The 17579-nt window shown below is 39.0% G+C and overlaps 1 protein-coding gene across 4 annotated transcripts in view; it reads left to right on the top strand.

Moving 5' to 3' along the window:
• Nucleotides 1-15425, top strand: part of LARP4B (La ribonucleoprotein domain family member 4B) — a 54738-nt gene extending 39313 nt beyond the window's left edge. For 2 of the 4 annotated variants that reach the window (XM_021386721.1, XM_021386722.1), the window contains exons 11-17: nt 1098-1204; nt 1719-1973; nt 2947-2992; nt 6183-6347; nt 10091-10215; nt 10836-10947; nt 11549-15425. In XM_021386721.1, the coding sequence (XP_021242396.1) occupies nt 1098-1204; nt 1719-1973; nt 2947-2992; nt 6183-6347; nt 10091-10215; nt 10836-10947; nt 11549-11839 (1101 nt within the window). In that variant the 3' untranslated portion in view covers nt 11840-15425. The remainder of the gene's footprint in view (nt 1-1097; nt 1205-1718; nt 1974-2946; nt 2993-6182; nt 6348-10090; nt 10216-10835; nt 10948-11548) is intronic. The other 2 variants (XM_021386720.1, XM_021386719.1) reach the window with 2 other exon arrangements.

Genomic DNA, 17579 nt, shown 5'->3' with positions numbered 1-17579 from the left:
AACTTCAATTGAATTTTACGGTGTTCAAGTTGTAAATATAAAAGCAGAAACCACTTCAAATCAATGATTTGATGAAACTTTGTTCTTTCATTAAACTCGTAAGTGTCTATTTTTGGAGTCTAAGGTAGCGTTTGCTGTCGTATGTACTAGGTTAGGCAAACAGTAGTTTAGGATGAAAGCTTTGGTGTTTGATTTTTGTTTTCATTGATTAGTGATTTGTTGCAACTGTTGCAAGAAAGGTTGGATTAGCTTCAGGATCCATTTGTAGGAAACTGTGAGTGCCATCTGTTTTAGGTGTAGCCTCTGTCATTTAATTATAAGTACTATATTTATTCCAGAGCATGATGTAAACATTAATTGCAAATATGGTCTTACTATTCTGCATTTTAGTTATTTACATGGGGAGAAGACAATGGCAAACAATTGCTGTTACTACTAGTAATATTTGAGTAAGTTTCACTTAGACTTGAAACAAAAAAAGAGTGTGCTAGTGAGGTTGGGGAGGTTACTATGAACATGCTTCAAATTGAGGTATCTCATCAGTATCAGATGTTTGCATGCACCCACCCACTCCCCCTGACAAATCTTTATTATGCTTTTTCTTCTGGGAACAAGACAGTAAATCACATGTGGAGTAAGGATGCAAAGAAGATCAGGTGCATGTAACGTCCACTTGCTCTCTTGGCTTTATGTAGGTGCCATGTGGAAGATAACTAGAATGAGTAACTGATGGAGAAGGTTTATATTAAGGAGTGTTTTGTGTATAAATAAGAAATACTTGCAGATACTTATCAGGGAACAGAGGTGCTTCACAGTGTAGTATGAAATAGGAAGAGTGTTACTTAACTTACGGTTGAGAATTTTGGCTCAGTGTTTTTCAATGCTTCAAGCAAATCTGACTTTGTATGTGTATAGTGGCAGTGTTCTAACAAAACATCGTTTTTAAGTTAGTTATGAGGCACTAGACAAATGCTCCATTGCTGTTGGAGACATTCTGTTATATCTTTCTATGCAGACAAGTATTGAAAACAAAAGGTTAAGAGAAAATAGTACATAGTTTACTTTGATTATGAGCTTGTATTGATTTTTTTTTTTAGGTAACACCATTTCCAAATACTGGATTTATCAATGGGTTCACATCTCCGACCTTCAAGCCTGCTGCTTCTCCACTGACTACACTCAGACAATACCCTCCCAGGAACAGGCAAGTACAACTATCTTTTAACACTACACGCACTACTGAATTACCTGGCATGTGGGGTTTTCATCTGCTCACTTTAGAAACACCAGCTAACTTGAAAATACTTGTGAAAGTGAACTTGATGCAAGGTTAAGTGATGCCAAAAGCCAGGTGGTTTTGCTGTTAGTGAGGGTGCTGTTTCTAAATGAAAATTGACTTTCTGAAAGCTGGGAACTTGTCTGTTCCACAATTTAAGATATTCAGATAAAATAATTCTGAACAGTGGCAAGTGACCAGCAGGATTATTGATTTAGCATTTTCAGCTTCAAGTAGTTTTTAGTTATACCATAGTTGAAAATACAATTAAAAGGTTAACCTAATAGTTCATAAGGCCTGTTAAAATGAGTATTTGTCATTCCTATAACTGAAATATACAATAGAGGGCTGAAGATTTTGCTTCTTCTGAATTCTGTGTGTAGACTTAGGCCTCAGAAGATCTATCATAGTACGTATGTTGAAATGACTTTTGAATTTGTAGGAATCCTAGCAAGTCCCATATACGACATACAATACCCAGTGCAGAAAGGGGACCTGGGCTTCTAGACAGTCCTACAATATTCAACTTTTCTGCTGATCGTTTAATCAATGGCGTCAGGAGTCCACAGACGCGGCAGCCAGGACAAAACAGGACACGGATGCAGAATGCTACTACGAGTTACACCAAGAGGGAAGTAGGAACTGGACGGATGGAACAGAGCAGCGTTGACTCGTCTCCTGGATTAGGTAGAGGAAGGTGAGTGTACCCTGAAGTTCTCCTCTGAAGAGCACCACATCATTGCTGCTGCTTTTAGTAAAGAAGAATGGTATTAGTACTGTTCTCACTATCATTTTAATCTGAGACTGACCTCAAATCTAAAATCTTGGAAAGTATTTCAGAGAAAGTCCTAAATATAGAGCAAATGTGAAGTGGAATTGCATACTTTCCTACCACTATTGGCACCTTTTGAACTATTTACACCCATTCATCTAATCCTCTATCCTTCCCTTGTCTATTTTAAATAAGTTTTTAGCATATTGTTTGGCTTTGAGGAAGCAGTTTGGCTGTTCCATTGTTCACTGTCTAGATTGTGCACCTGAATCTGCACCAGCAGGGCTTGTTGTTAATACTTACAGTTAAAAGACTAGAATTTTGCCCATATGAGATATTTACATCAAAGATAAGAATTTGTGTGAAGGGAGGAAAAAGGATTACACGCAGCTAACAAAACATACTGTTAGGCAGTTTGGGGCGGGGGGCGAGCAGGAGCAGAAAACAGGGGTTGAAAACTGGTAGCAGCAACTTTAATTTGAGAATTTATCAGGTCTGTTTAATTTTTTGAAGTACACTACAGTTCTGTGCAATGTTACTTAAGGTTGGCTATGTTTTTTTGTCTAATCTTGGGCCACTGAATTGGAAGAGTCTTATGCAGATGATCCTGTATGAGACTTGTATTGTGTTAATGTAAAACTAGGTGGGGGGTTTTGTGCAGTTGACACTGAGATATACTTAGCAGTTATTTGAAACCAGTGTGTTCTTGCTCTAACTTGTTAGAAATCTGTGTATTTATTTTAATGAACTTGCTAGAAATCTTTACCTAAAACGTTTTAAAATAAAGGATTTTTTTCCCCTCTAGAACAAAAGTGAATGTAATAATAATTAGAACTAATTTCTCCTGTTTTCTACTCACATAAAGGCAAGGTTCTGATAACTGTTTTCTTTCCCTTAGGAAAAACTCATATGGCTACCGAAAGAAAAGGGAGGACAAGTTTACAGTGAGTTTCATGATTGTATTCAACTATACTTAAAGTGTAGGGTAACAAAGCAGTGTTTTGGTCATTATATGGAGTAGCAGATGAGATAAGCTATTACCCAAGAACTGTGTGACTGAAGATAGCAGCTCATTAAATTTACATGAGTTTACTGCATTTGGATATCAGAGAAGATTTTCCTGACTTCTGAATTAAGGGACAAAATTAATATTGCCCTTTCGTCATGGCAGATAACTTCTGCCTTAGTGTTATTTTGTCAGCATGACTGTTCACATTCACAGAGCACCAAGTACTTAAAGTTTGAAACCCTTGAGATTTGACTTTCATGTGTAGGTCTTGAAAAATATTTTATAGATCATGTCATATAATGCGTAGCTAGAATGTTAGTTACAAAGTGGTCAATTCTGTTTCTTAAATCTGACACCTCTCCTTGCTTTTCCCTTCCTATTCTAACTCTGAGGAGAGGAAAAAAATGTAGTTCCCCTTGCAGTATGGACAAAATGCTGATTTCTTTTCAGGAGCCACGTTCTTCATTTTTTATGAAGTGTGTGAGGTAGATTTTTCCTAATGTAGTTGTCACATTGGCATTCAGGACCATTTGATAAGGATGGATATACTAACACTTGAAATACTACAATTTTTGTGAACTTATATGCAAGGTGAATACCCAAATAGTCTTGATGCTTGAAAAGGCTGGACTTGGATAATGGGTAGAAGGAAAAAAAAATTTTGTAGAACAAAGTTCTTTACTTCTTGGCATTTCATTTTTTTGCCACGTGTGGTAAGACTTCCTGAAGTCTCACTGGATTATTTTATTACTACTGTTACAGTTGCAAAGCAACATCACTTCATGAACTCTGACTGTTTCTCAAAGGTCTGGAACAGTTGCATTTATGTATTGGTGCCTCCTGCCCTTGTGTAGCTTAATGGAACATGGAGGCTTTAGAAAGTATGAAAGGGCAAGTGGTTCCTTTCGGTCTTGTCAAACTTCTCAAAGCCCAGTGAGATCAGATGATATGGGGTTCTCAGTACTTCTTTCTTCTTTGCTTTCAGAGCTACTTGATGCTTTCTCTATCAGCTGTCCTCCCTCCCCTTTTCTTTGTCTCTGAAAGGACAAGGAAGGTAGTACAGGTTAGGAATGACATATAAATGAGTAGTAAGAGAAAGGATTACCTAGGACAGTGAACAGAGAGGCTCTTCGTAATCAATTGACTTTATATTTAAAGTTAAAACCACTTTTAAAACTGATTTGGAGACCCACTGTTCCCTTTTCTCAGCAGCAGGCTTTAACTGCAGCCTGTTTTGCCACATTCACTCTAGTCTTTTGGCCAGTGTCTTTAGTCTGTACAGTCCAGTAATGGAACTTCAACAGAGATGAGGGCAGCTGAACGCTCAGAGCTGCGTACACTGGTAGGTAGCATATTCTGAAGTAAAATGTTGAAGTTTGACCCATTCCGACTGTAGAAGCAGTTGAATCTAGGCTATTGTTTTGTGTGTAGTGGTTAGTATGAAGGACACCACTACAATCAGTTCTGTTTGAAAGGACTCATGGCTGCTTCTAATTCTTAAAAAGAGCACTTATAGGGAGAATGTGTGCTCGCTTGAGAAAGCACGTGAACCTTTTTGGTCAATTTGTGTCTGAGGCCATAGATGTAAGACAATTACTCAACTTGTAATACATTGGCTTCAGAATTTTATGCAGCTGGCAGCTTAAGTTACGTTTAAGTTTTCCCTAGTCCCTATAATTCATGTTGTTCATATATCCTGGCTATTTCTCTATTAATATGTCTTTCTAAGGGTGTCTATTTAGGAGTATCTAAAAGTAGTATCTACTGCAGGACTTCAGTCCTGTCTAAGAAAACAAAGTACTGTGATTTGAAATCCTGTTCTAGAAGGGAAAGCCTTGTCCCTCTTACAGTTCGAGCTGGATAAGCATAGTTTCTCTCCACAACCCTTTGATGGGTTATCTGACTTCCGAATTCGGGAAGTTCATAGCCTTCATTGCTGTAATGCTTAAAGTCTGTGTTGTGAGGGGGATGCTAGGTCAGTAGCAGTCTTGAGAGCTGCAGTTGTTCTTGCCTTTGTCTGTATTCTTTGCCTACTTCCTGAATGACTCATGTTTCTTCTGACATAAAATGTAGTTTGTGATGGGACCTCAAGGGTGGTTTTGTATCATTATTGCTCTTCGTGAAAAGGAAGAGCATAGAAAGAAGGTAATGCAACCCCTTTCCTATTCCTTGTTCAGAAGCATTGTTCTAACATTCGGACTATCTGAGCAATATGCCAGTAACTGTTTTCCATCTCAAAATAGGAATCATCTTAAAGATAACTTTGCATTTCCTGTTCTGAGACAGAGAGCAGAGTCAGGAAAGAGTTACTTCTTTGGTTACGTGACATAAACAAAATTAATGGGTAACTTCAGTTAAAGCACGTAACAAAAGGAATTTTAGTTTTTCAATGTAAATAGAACTTAGTTTTACAAATTCTTGCAAGCAGTCTTAGTAAGTGGACTTCACCTGTGATACTCATTTATCTCTTGAACTTCTGTACGTAGTGCAGATTTTAACCCAATAATGCCTGTGCCTGGGATGTTGTTTTTGTTTTAGATCTAGTTAGAAAAATTGTCTGTGCTTCAAAAATAATTTTAATGCTTATATTTGCATTTTTACAAAGGGACTGTGTGAATTCATATTGATGAAATTGGATGAAAATTGTCATCATCTGCACTACAGACAAGGCATGCTGTCTTGTCATTTCTTAATCATATTCAGATATGTTAAGATTCTCTTTAACTCTTGTCTTTCATGTGGAAAGCTACCAACTGCACGTAAATGGACTTGATATTTTCATTTTATCAAGGTATCTAACATGATCTATTTTCCTGTGTCAGTATAGCATATATCCTAAAGGAAGGGGCAGGAAGAAGGCTTAACAATACCAGTAAATACTAAAGCTTAAGCACATGAGACTTTTAAGGCTCTTAGACCATATCACTTAAAATATAATTTAATATTTTAAGAGCGCCAGTGGAAAATGAATTCCTAGGTGCTGTGTGGTTTTCTTGGGAAGTGAGGTGGGATGGGCCTGTTTAGGGCCTTGCACATATAAATCAACTGCAAAATATCATTGAGTCCTATGTCTTCCCTTTCTGTAATCCATTATGGTAACCTCAGTATGTTATTTTCTATTCCAGAGAGGCCAAACACAGTCTCCACCACCACCAAAACCTCCATCTCCTAGCTTCGAATTGGGTTTATCTAGCTTTCCTCCGTTACCTGGGGCTGCTGGCAATTTAAAGACCGAAGACCTTTTTGAAAACAGACTGTCCAATGTGGTAATAGGAACGTCAAAAGAAAGAGTGAGTAGCCAGTGTTCATTTCTGTTGGGAAAACAGAATTAATAGAATTGCATACCTGTTGTTTCTTCAGATTTGTTCTGTACGTAGAAGAAATTTGCAGTTTCACATGGGTCATGAGAAGTGCAAAAAAGCTCCTCCTTCCAAAAAAACAAACAAACAAAAAAAAAAACCAGCAGCTATTAAAAAGTTAAAATGCCGCTGCTTCCCATGCTTACCTGAGAATTTGTTGGGTATTCTTTTGGAAAAGGTATGGAGTTTGTACACCAGCGTAAGTAGACGTTAATAGCAGAGATCAGGAAAACATGCTCTCAGGCTAATGGCCTTTTTGATAGGCCCACGTGAAAAATATATGATAAATTTTCCTCTTGTTTGGAAGTCAGACTTCTGGAATGTATATGAGTCAAGTGACAAAGACAAATTTCTAAGCACTGAAATACAAAGAAGCTGCCTACATAATCTTAGTACACTAGACATCATAGCTGGAACAAGAACTGTTATCAAAACCAGCTGGATCCAGGAGTTGTCATATTGCTCAGTAAGATAAAAAAAAATATACCAGAATGATTTGGCAACCAAACATAGAATCATATAATTTCTTAGGTTGGAAAAGACCTTCAAGATCATCAAGTTCAACTGCAACCTCACCATACTACCCTAACTCTCACAACCCACCACTAAATCATGTCCCTGAGCACCACATCCAAACAGTTTTTAAACACATTCAGGGATGGTGACTCAACCACCTCCCTGGTGTGCCTATTCCAGTGCTTAACAACCCTTTCAGTAAAGAAGTTTTTCCTGATATCCAACCTAAACTTCTCCTGGTGCAACTTGAGGCCATTTCCCCTTGTCCTGTCACCAGTGAGAAGAGACCAACCCCGCTCTCACTGCAATCACCTTTCAGGTATTTGAAGAGAGCAATGAGGTCTCCCCTCAGCCTCCTCTTCCCCAGACTGAACAGCCCCAGTTCCTTTAGTCTCTCCTCACAGGGCATATTCTCCAAGCCCTTCACAAGTCTTGTTGCCCTTCTTTGGACCTGCTCCAGCACCTCCGTGTCCTTTCTGTATTGAGGTGCCCAAAAGTGAATACAGTACTCGAGGTGGGGCCTCACCAGTGCTGAGTACAGGAGCAGGATGACTTCCCTAGTCCTGCTCACCACACCATTCCTGATCCAAGCCAGGATGCCATCGGCCTTCTTGGCCACCTGGGCACACTGCTGGCTCATATTCAGCCGACTGTCCGTCAGCACACCAAGGCTGCCTGGGGTGGTTGTGACCAAAATGCAAGACCTGACACTTAGCCCTATTGAAACTCATACAGTTTACCTTGGCCCATCGATGCAGTCTATCCAGGTCCCTGTGTAGAGCCTTTCTATCCTCTGGCATATCAACACTCTCACAACTTGGTGTCATCTGCAAACACAATGTTTCTCTCTACAGGTATTCGAAATGGAGTTGAAAATTAACATTCAGTAGTTATTCTTAGATTTCATTCTTTGAATTGTCTCTACCATGCCCATCTGTGTGTGACGGTACTACATCAAGAGTGATAAAACCCTCTGCACTACTGAGCAGTGCAGGTTATGGAAGCTTATACCATCTATTTTGCTAGCTTTAATGTTAACTTAAACTGCAGAAAAAAGGTTTTTTTCTTGGTGCCCAGGGTTGTTAGGGAGGGCGTTTGTTGGTGAAGGAAAGGGGAAGTAGCAGGGCAGCCTCCATCCAAAGGAGATCATACAGACAAGTTATTTATTATGTCTCTTGCGCGTGAGACAAGAGCTACATTCCAAGGCTGAGTTTAGGCGTAAGGTACAGAATAGTGCCATGATAAGAGCACTGTTCAACTTAGTGTCAGCCAGTAATACAGATTGTTATCTGTTGTTGTGATTTTGTGTATTTGTAAATATTTTACCAGTATTATTTGTGAAGTGACTTTTAGCTATTTCAGATTTCAAGCATAATTCCAACACCTACTGTCGCTACTACAGTTTAACTTCGTTCCTATGAGTCTAGTACTTGCTTTGCACTGTTCTTAATGTAATGTATTTGCACCTATCCCTTGTAAAGGCAGTCTTAATATCAGTCAGACACTGTTTTCACTACTACTGTCACTGTCACATTCAAGTTTCCTTTGATTTCCTGGTTTCTTTTTCTGCCTTGCACGAGTTAATGTCTGTACCATTGTGTGGAAGAGGATTGCACTCTTTCCTTGTTGGTATGAATAAGATAGCAGTAACTGGCTCCAAAGAGCAGTTGTGCTGTATAAGGCTAATGCTGGAATCTTGCCAGTTTACACAGGGTACTTTTCATCTTAATCTCAGCAATTTTTGTGTTGCATGATGCAGAGTTAACTGGTGCTGAAGTAGATTTATGCAGTACTACTCTTGTTATAGATCAGCAAGACGTGTGTACAGAAGCTGAGAGAAGTTATGTTCTGTGGTTTCCAGCAGTAGTTATCCAGACCTGCTATCTTTCTGATCTTTGCTTTGTATTGCTCTTTTAGTAGCTCTGGGAATAGGGGGTGTTAATCATTGCATGTTTGCTAACTGCAGCTCTGTCAGATCAGGGGCTGAGTTTTTGGGCCTAAAAACAGCACTTGCATGTCTGCTTCACTTGAACCTGTTCTCACGTAACCATGTAGCTGTGTGTTTCAATGAATTTGAGCCAGAATGCTCAGCAACTTGCAGTTTCAAGCATTGGAATGTACTATCATAGTGAGTAAACAAACAGAAGCTGTTCTTTTATTTCTAAACATCACCTTTTAATGTTCTACTTTGACTTCAGATAAAGCTAGGCTTAGATCCAGTGCAGTAATCTGCGCTGCCTGATTTAAGCATCGTCAAATGCCATTTTCTTTTCTAGCAGTGACTACAGGAATCTCATGTTTTGTGACCTTTGTGTGGTGACTGGCCTTAGGAAGAGATGGATGACTGTTTTGTTCCTTCTGTGCCTGTGCTCTGCCAGCCACTGCTATCTCTTCTTTCTAGCGTCAGTTCTAGTTTTAGAATCAGTCAGATCAGAAGCTGTACAAAACCCAGTGCTTTTTAAAAATAAGTGAAATGGTTAAAATGTTAGAAATTTTTCAAGCTACAAGAAGTCTTATTTCTTTTTTCTTCTTTGTGACAATTTAAAGTCATTTGTGTCTTAAATATATTTGGCCTTTATCTGGAAGGATGATATCACTTGACATTAGAAAAACCTTGTCAGAGCTACAGAAAAAGCCGCTTTTGCTTGGTAGCAAATTGCAATTTAATCACAAGAAAAGGGACTTTTAGATGGCAGTCATATCCTAGTTTGCAAAAGTGTCAATTTCTTAGGATTGTTTGGGTTTTAGCACCAGCTATTGGAATGATGCTGAGTTAATGCTAGAAATTTGCAGAAGTCGATTACTAGTGCATAATTCCAGGATACTTTTGTTGTAGGAAGTTAACTGTGGGTATGTAAACAGACACAAAGCCTACCTTGTGACCATCATGTGCATAATTCCCAGGTTGAAAGAAGTGATTTTGTCATCCAGAGATGTCCCAAAGGGAAATCAGCTTCAGACTTCTTGTGAAAGAGCCATAGTGTGATTTCTGTTTCTGAATAACTGTAAAGGAAAAAAACTAGTTCTAGTCAATATATTGGACCCTTTTGGATCTTACTTAATTTACATTTTTAACATGTAAACTGTTTCCTGATTGCGTTAATTTTCAGGCAAACCGTATTAATTGGTTACTGTGGTTGCCTTTTTTTCTCCTTCAGAACATCAATGTGGATGCAAGTACGAACACTATTCCATCGGGAATTCCTCGCGAGCCACTGTTGCCAGCTTCTTCTACATTGCCCAGGACGTTTGAAAGGTCTCCTTCGCCATCCCAGTCTTCTGAGTAAGAATTTAACTGTGTATCTCTAATTATTCTACTCTCAGTCACGTTTGTGTTTTCTATCGTCAGTCGGCCAAATGTAACACTGTAAACAGCTATTGAAATATTGGGGAAATAATTTTTTTTACTCAATTTCTGAATAATTTCTGAATAATGTCTCTATAATGATTCAGACATAATTCAACAGAAAAAGTTTAGTGCTGTATTTTAATCTTGACCACTATTTAAAAAAAAACAAACTTTGAATGCCTTAGAGTCTTGCATTTAGGTAGCTTTGAAGCATAGAGTGGGTAGTATAGTTGTCCATACAATACAGTTTTCTGTAAGACTTCATTTGAAATCTGCAAGTCATGTTCAGATGTTCGAGTAACAGGAGTAAGATAGCTGATTACCAAATGCTATTGGAATGTCCCGAATTGTAAGCTGTGTCAAGTTCCACACTAACTTCTATTTGTTTACTATTTGATAATATTTTTAAAAGCAAAGCTAATCATGGCTGTAATTTGCTTGCACACTCTACCTTTGTAGTCATAGTTGCATACAGTTTTAGAGCCATTCTTAAGTTGACCATTTATCCTGAAGTTTCAGTTTTCATGACTTTCCTCCTGCTGGATGCTTTACAGGGACTCCAAGGTTGTGGATAAACAGCAGAGAGAATCACAGAGTACAGAAAGGCTTTCTTCTTCCACACTCAGTACTGCATGTAAATCGGTACAAGTCAACGGGGCTGCCATAGTAAGTGTTCTTATTACTTCACTTTCTCTTAATGGTCCAGTTTGATGCCTTTAATAGAATATTGCTTCAATTGCTATCCAGTGCTGCTGAATCATACGAACCGAGAATCTTTAAATCACAACCTAACCCTGAAGTGTTGCTAAAAACAGAGCTGTGTAAAAAAAAAAAAAAAAAAAAAAATCAGTCTATGACAGTGGCCTCTGATTTCTGCAGTTCTGCAATGAACGGTGCAAAAAATATTCAAGATGACTTCTGATGGAAGTTCTACCTGAGCACTCTTCTTACTTGGTAGTAACCTCTAGTTAGAAGTACTAATATGTAGGTTGATATTTAAACCAGAGTGTTCATGCTCTTTCAGTTGTTTTAGTTTACTTGAATTGGAATTTTAGTTCTATCACAGTATCCCATTTTTTTGAATACTCTGTTGTATTTACCTTGTCTCTTGCTCCTATTTTCTGTACTACTTCTGTAAACTTTATGTTCAAACTCTTATCTGCATATTTAAGCACAGTAGTTGCTTGTGACAAAATATTTTACCGTTCATGAAAGGAAACTGTTTTTCCTCCAGAAGCTTTATCTCTGCTGTCTTTGTTTGCTATTGGTTTCACAGGAACTGCGAAAACCTAGTTATGCAGAAATTTGCCAGAGAACAACTAAGGATCCTCCTACATTGCAACCCCAGAAAGAACAGAAGCCAAACACTGTAGCATGTGGGAAAGAAGAAAAAAAGCCCACAGAAACAATAGAGAAAAACAGAGAACCTCCTCCTGCAAAGTCACATCCAGGACAACCCAAAGACCAGAGGAGACAGTCAGGACGCAGATCGTCCCCTCCAGCTGTTGGCAAACGCTTAAATAAAGAACAGAGTACCCCTCCAAAATCTCCTCAGTGAAACTAGCACCTGGGAGGGATTCAAAGAGGTCTGCTTCCCACAAATTAAACCCATGCTCCCACTAAGATACCTGAGAATGAGTTGCTGGTTAGGAGCTTGCAGTGATACTAGGCATATAACAATGCCTGCAAGTTATTTTTCTGTGAAATACTTTTTCCCCTCTTGAACAAACATTCTATTTTTTCTGGATATTTCTGGATAGTTGTTCTAAACCTTACATTTAGGTTGGTGCTTAATTGGAGGTGAAGCTTAGTGTGATTATTTTTTTCAGGATGTAAAATATTTGTCTTTAAAAAAAAAAAAAGAATCAACTTTTTATTAAGCCTCTCTGTGGCTGTGTGAGTGCAAGCTCTGTATAGTGAGTTTTTTCTAAACTGTTAAGCAGAAATGTGCTGCTGCAATATTTTTAATAAACTGGTCTGCAAGTACATATCTAAAGTGTCCAAAAGACTGATAACGGCAGCTAGTGTGTAGAGTGCAAGGAAGTAGATATATTTTACGAATTAGTACGTGACCTTGATTTTTTTTATTGGGCTGCTGTACTAAACGTCAGCAAATGAACTTGCACTTTTAGGTTAAACGAGTAGTTGTTTCTAGCATTTTTAAAAACCTAATCTTTTTTCGATGTTTTGCACACACAGAACGAATCCCACGGAGCACCACAGCAGTCTTTCTAAAACACTTCCTTTTTTTTTGACTTACTGCAAGCAAGTAACCATCTTCTCACTCCAGAATAAAACTGATATTATAATTTGCAAATACAAAGCACATTGTGAATAGAAAGAACCAAGTCTGTGAGCTTCTATGGTGGTGAAGTCCACTAGTGGATGTTATCAGGAGAAAGCACTGTAGCCTTCTTGTGATAACCTTAGCTTCCCTGTGCTTGTAAGGGAGTTAACTGAGTCAGCGCTGTACGTTCTGGTTACCCCTGTGCTCTGTGTAAACTTTTTTTTTTTTAAATCTGCCCCAAGTGCTCTTTGAAAGAGTTCATATCTTAGTCAGCTTCGTGTTGACGCCTTCCTGTAACTACAAGCATTGGCATACGGATTGAAATTTTTCAAGACGTGAGATAATGGTGTTTGTTTTGTGTGGTGGAGGAAGAGATCCCTGATATTTACCTCTGGGATGAGGTTTCTCACACTTATTTACTTTAGAAGTGATGCGCTTTCTGAAGGACAAGGATGCACTAAATTAGCAAGTTTCTAATAAAGTTGAATATAAATTATTTTTGTTTCAAAAAGCCTAAAGCTTTTCTTTAAGTGTTTAAACTGCAGGAAGTTCAGACTAAACTCATTCCTGCTGACTATGACAGTACAGTTTATTCCACAAAAATGTTTATTTAAACAGCTGATTTTTTTAAAGAATTATTTCCATCCAATATTTAAAGACTTGAATTTTATTTAAACTTGAAAATGACTTTGCCTTAACTTTTGTACAAGACAGCTTAGAGTTAATGAGGTCTGACCCCATTGAGGGTTAGCGTGAGTGGAATACAGAATTACTCAGTTACAGTATGTATCTATTGTCACTGGTCTTACTGGGTAAACATACTGTAGTACAGGAACTAGCAGCAGTTTTTGTAATATACCTTAAAGATCTTAAACAGTTGATCTTTTTCAGATTGTTGAAAAATCTGTAAATGCAAATAGTCAATACTGTATTAAATATGTGCACTTGGAAGTGTGTGCTTTGCTTGTACAGTTGTAAATAATCAGAACATATAAAAAGGTACCCTAAAGAAAAAATCTGATAAAAATTATTGATATTATAAATGTTGCTGTTGAGCTGGATGTAGATAAACTAAATGTTGTGGTTTGAATATTACTTTAATTTGTTGTTTTTTCTTTTCCTTATTTTATTCTGGTGTGCTGAACTGACTCTGCCTCTTCACTGCAAAAGGGAAATGGAATGAAAGTCTTCTTTGAAAGCCCTCGAGTGTTTTCCGAACCCTCTAAAAAGTGATTTAGCCAATTCAGAAGTGTTCTGCAATGTAAATAGTGAATCTTAGCAGTGACGCTGTAATTTTAAGTCATTAATAAAATCAGATCGAATTGGGAAAAAAAACTTCAGACTGCTAAGAAAAATATACACGGAAGCTTACTTGTCTGCTTTCGAGAATATCAGTGCTTTCCTAAGCGTATGATTCATAGAACTGTAACGTAACTCTAGAGGTAACTTCAGACAAATGTCCTGTGTCGAGCATCAGTCGGTAACTAGTTGACCTTTAAATCCAGCCTGGTGGATGCTGCGGAATTGGTTGAAATAGGGCACGCTGGAACCCATTGATTTTTCTTGTTTAAAAAGCACACTTTGTGGATGCTGTGGAGGGAGATAGGACTCTGACAACATCACCAAAACAGCTCAACTAGTTCTGTGATTGGATTTTGATGCGCTTATCCTTTCCCCGGTGGCAGTGAAAGTGGTAGCTCGATTTGTGTATGGTTAAGGCCGGCTGTATGGTTTGTTTTGTTTGTCTGCTGAAAGTGAAAGGCTTACCAGCTGCAGACAGTCACAAGTGGTTACTTACAGACTGTGTACAGCTAGTCATAATGCTCAACTGGTACATAAGGTAATCTCTTGAGACCAGCAGGATGTGTTGTGCTGTTCTAATGTATTCTGCTGCCATTCGTGCTAGGTCAATACACTGTAATTACTGCTTACCCAGCAACTATCTGTTGCATCGAAAGTTTAAATCTTCCTCTGATGTGGTTTTTATAGCTTTTTTTAAAGAAAAAAGAAAAAGTGACATGCCAAATAGCGGTGTAATGTACAACTTATCCTACTGCATTTTACTTTGGAGATTTTTTTTCCACTCAATGACAAAAGGAGTTCTTGGAATACAGTTGTGGAGTTGCATGCAGACTGCTGCTACGATGTATAGCGATATTAAGGTGTGGCTTTTAACGTGGAAAAAGCCAAAAGCAGCAGCCGAGGTAAAGGTTCGAGGATACAGTAATTAAAATTGGCATTTTACCTTGTAGGATTATGTGTTGATGCTTTTCATTTTGAAAACAAGTTAAATGGGATCTGAGAGTTCCAGGAATTGAAAGAAAACAAAACGAACAAAAATTGCTTTTTAACCTTAACTCTTGTTTCAGACCAGACCCCCCCCCCCCGGTGACATTTGTCACTTGCCACATGGAAATCTACAAACAGCAGCAATGTTTTATGTTGCTGCGTTGTCCTTTTAAAGACTTGAGCAGTTGTCACAGAAAGGCCCTTGTTTGAGTGTGGTGCAGTGTGTCACAAGCAGCAGCTGACTGTAATGGTGCATACCTATCTCTGTATCTCTTCAGCCGGTACAGGTAGGGATTTCATGTGCTTTGTAACCTATTACACTAATAGCAGCAGACAATCGAAGATTTCCAAGGAGACCTAACAGCTGCCAGTTCGTGAAATGCAAGTGTAATATGGAAGCCTTCTTGAGGGTTTTTGTTTTTGTTCTTCTTCCATTAAGACTGGAATCAAGCTTACATGTAAACTATCAGTAATTTAAGTTTCCTTTTGTGTCATAAAATGTAAAACTGTCTAATTTGAAAAAAAAAAAATGTAGGTTATGAAAAATAAAGATTTAGGCACTGTTGAATTCCTGATTTTTTTTAATTAAACCTTTCTTCAGTAGTTCTTAATTATGTTTTGTCTTTTGCTCCCATTTTTGGAAATTGTATATTTCTGATTTTGGGGGGAAAAATGCTTGTTTTCCTGTTCAGCACAGCTGTTGCAATCATCACCTAAGGCTACATAGCAGCAGAAACACCTGAAGTGTGACTGCTGGAGTCAGTAATAGCTATTTCTGTGAGCTGAATATGATTAACTTGAGGGATTAAAATGGGGGGAAAAAAGCCAGAGCTGATGTGATGTGGTGTTTACTAGGGGTTATTGTCTTTGTTACTGGTTTCTTTGAGCTGATCTTGAACGTGTATTGTAAGGTTTGGGTTGGCTGCTCGAATCTGGAAGCGTCCTGGTATTGTGGCAGGTTGTGCCTTTGGGAAGGAAGAGCTCCCTCAAAGCAGATCTGTTTTGGAAATACTCGTAACGGGTTTTCTCCTTCAGATTTGCGTTTCATTCAGCTGTACCTGACCAGGTTTAACAAAAGACATAAGCGTGGATGTTCTATCAGTTCTTGTGTGTGCATTGTGGGAAGTATTGCAGTATGGTTTCCAGGCTGAATGTTCTGTAAGCTTCCATTCAAGACTGACTGCTTGCTGCTCTTGTTTTTCCCTATCAGCCCAACAGAAATGTTGGTGTATGCCAATTCCTGACACATGGGGCATTGCAGGTTTCTCCATGTTTGAGAAGTGCAAAATGTCATTTGAGCATAAGGGTTTGGTCATCATGTGGGTTACAACTAGTTGAAAACAACCGATTTCCTATTATTTAACACATAAAAGTGCATGGATGTCCTTCAGAAATGTTGGTTGCCACAATACAAACGTGGCTCCTTGGGACCGTGCCAGCTTCGGCAGAAATTGGGGATCAGTTTGTTCACACGAATTAGGTGGCATCCATGTCGTGCTGCTCTCCCCAGTACGAAGTGAGAGTGTTAGTGATGGCTGCACCAGCGTTTGTGTTGGACACAGTTCTTTATCCCGCTGGGCATGAGTGGGGAAGATCACAGGCAGCTGAGTGTCCAGGTAGTGTTTTACTGTCACAGAAACTGTGACTCACTGCTTCTTAATCCTGAGACTTCTTTAAAACTTCATCAAATGTTTTTCTACGTTTTTTAATATTCTTTTACTTGACAAGCTCCTAGAAAGCTGTTCTGTTGATTTTTCATGGCCTGGCTTTTGTGGGTTCTGTGGCTCGAGTTGGGAAGTGATTTCAACTAATGCTTTGCTGGCGGCAGTGGTGTTACCACCTGACCTCTGCTTTCGAAAGAATGAGCTGCAGAGCAGTGCAGAGACCTGACGTGACCCGGTTAAGCAGCTGAGTCACCGCACCATGGAAACTTGAGGTAAGGTTGTACACCTTTCTTACAATTCAGTGATCAGTGCAAGCTGATCGTGGAGCATTTCTGTTGACCTAATGCATGGGATACTGTTTCTGAGCAGCAATGCTAAATGAGCACAACCAGTGCTACTGATGCGGAAGGGTACCTGTACCTATAGTGTCCTTCCTTCATCAGCTCCCTTCGCTCGCCATCAGCACACTAGTCTGAAAAGCAACCAAGAAAACACCATCTGGAATGTGCCAAACTATTGTCCCACAACCAGTGAAACAGAGGAAGAGGCAGGAGCGTGCAGTTGGCACCCTGAGCAGGAAGGTGTGGCAATGGTTCTGCCAGTGCCACGTCTTGTATTAACAGAGAGTTTGTCCAGTGGGCTTACAGCATGCAGGGTAAAAGGTCTTGGCTTTGAGGGCTGTGGTTTGGTGGGCACGGTGGTGGTTGGACTATAGATCATCGTTGTGGTTTTTCTGACATTAATGGTTCTGTACCGACTTGCTTGTGTGTGCTGTTATGCTGCCCTAAGAGAGCGTGGCTCCACTCTGAGGAAGCTTGATCGTTTTTGAGCCTTGTTTTCGCAATGGGGAAAAGAAAGGAGGAGAAAGGGTCAGGTGTTTGCTTTGCTGGCTGTTCTTATATATAAGCTGTAAATATGTCAAGTCTTAAATCTGATTAATGATGGCAGTCTATCAGAGTTCTGTGTGTTGTCACAGCAGCTTGGGGAGCAGTTCAGATGTTCATAAAATGGAGTGCTCTGTGTATGCTGGGGTAAGAAAGGCTGGGACAAAATCACCC

Source organism: Numida meleagris, chromosome 2 (genome assembly GCF_002078875.1).
Source record: "Numida meleagris isolate 19003 breed g44 Domestic line chromosome 2, NumMel1.0, whole genome shotgun sequence".
Classification (NCBI taxonomy): Eukaryota; Metazoa; Chordata; class Aves; order Galliformes; family Numididae; genus Numida; species Numida meleagris.
This window is presented reverse-complemented; position numbering and strand designations above follow the sequence as displayed.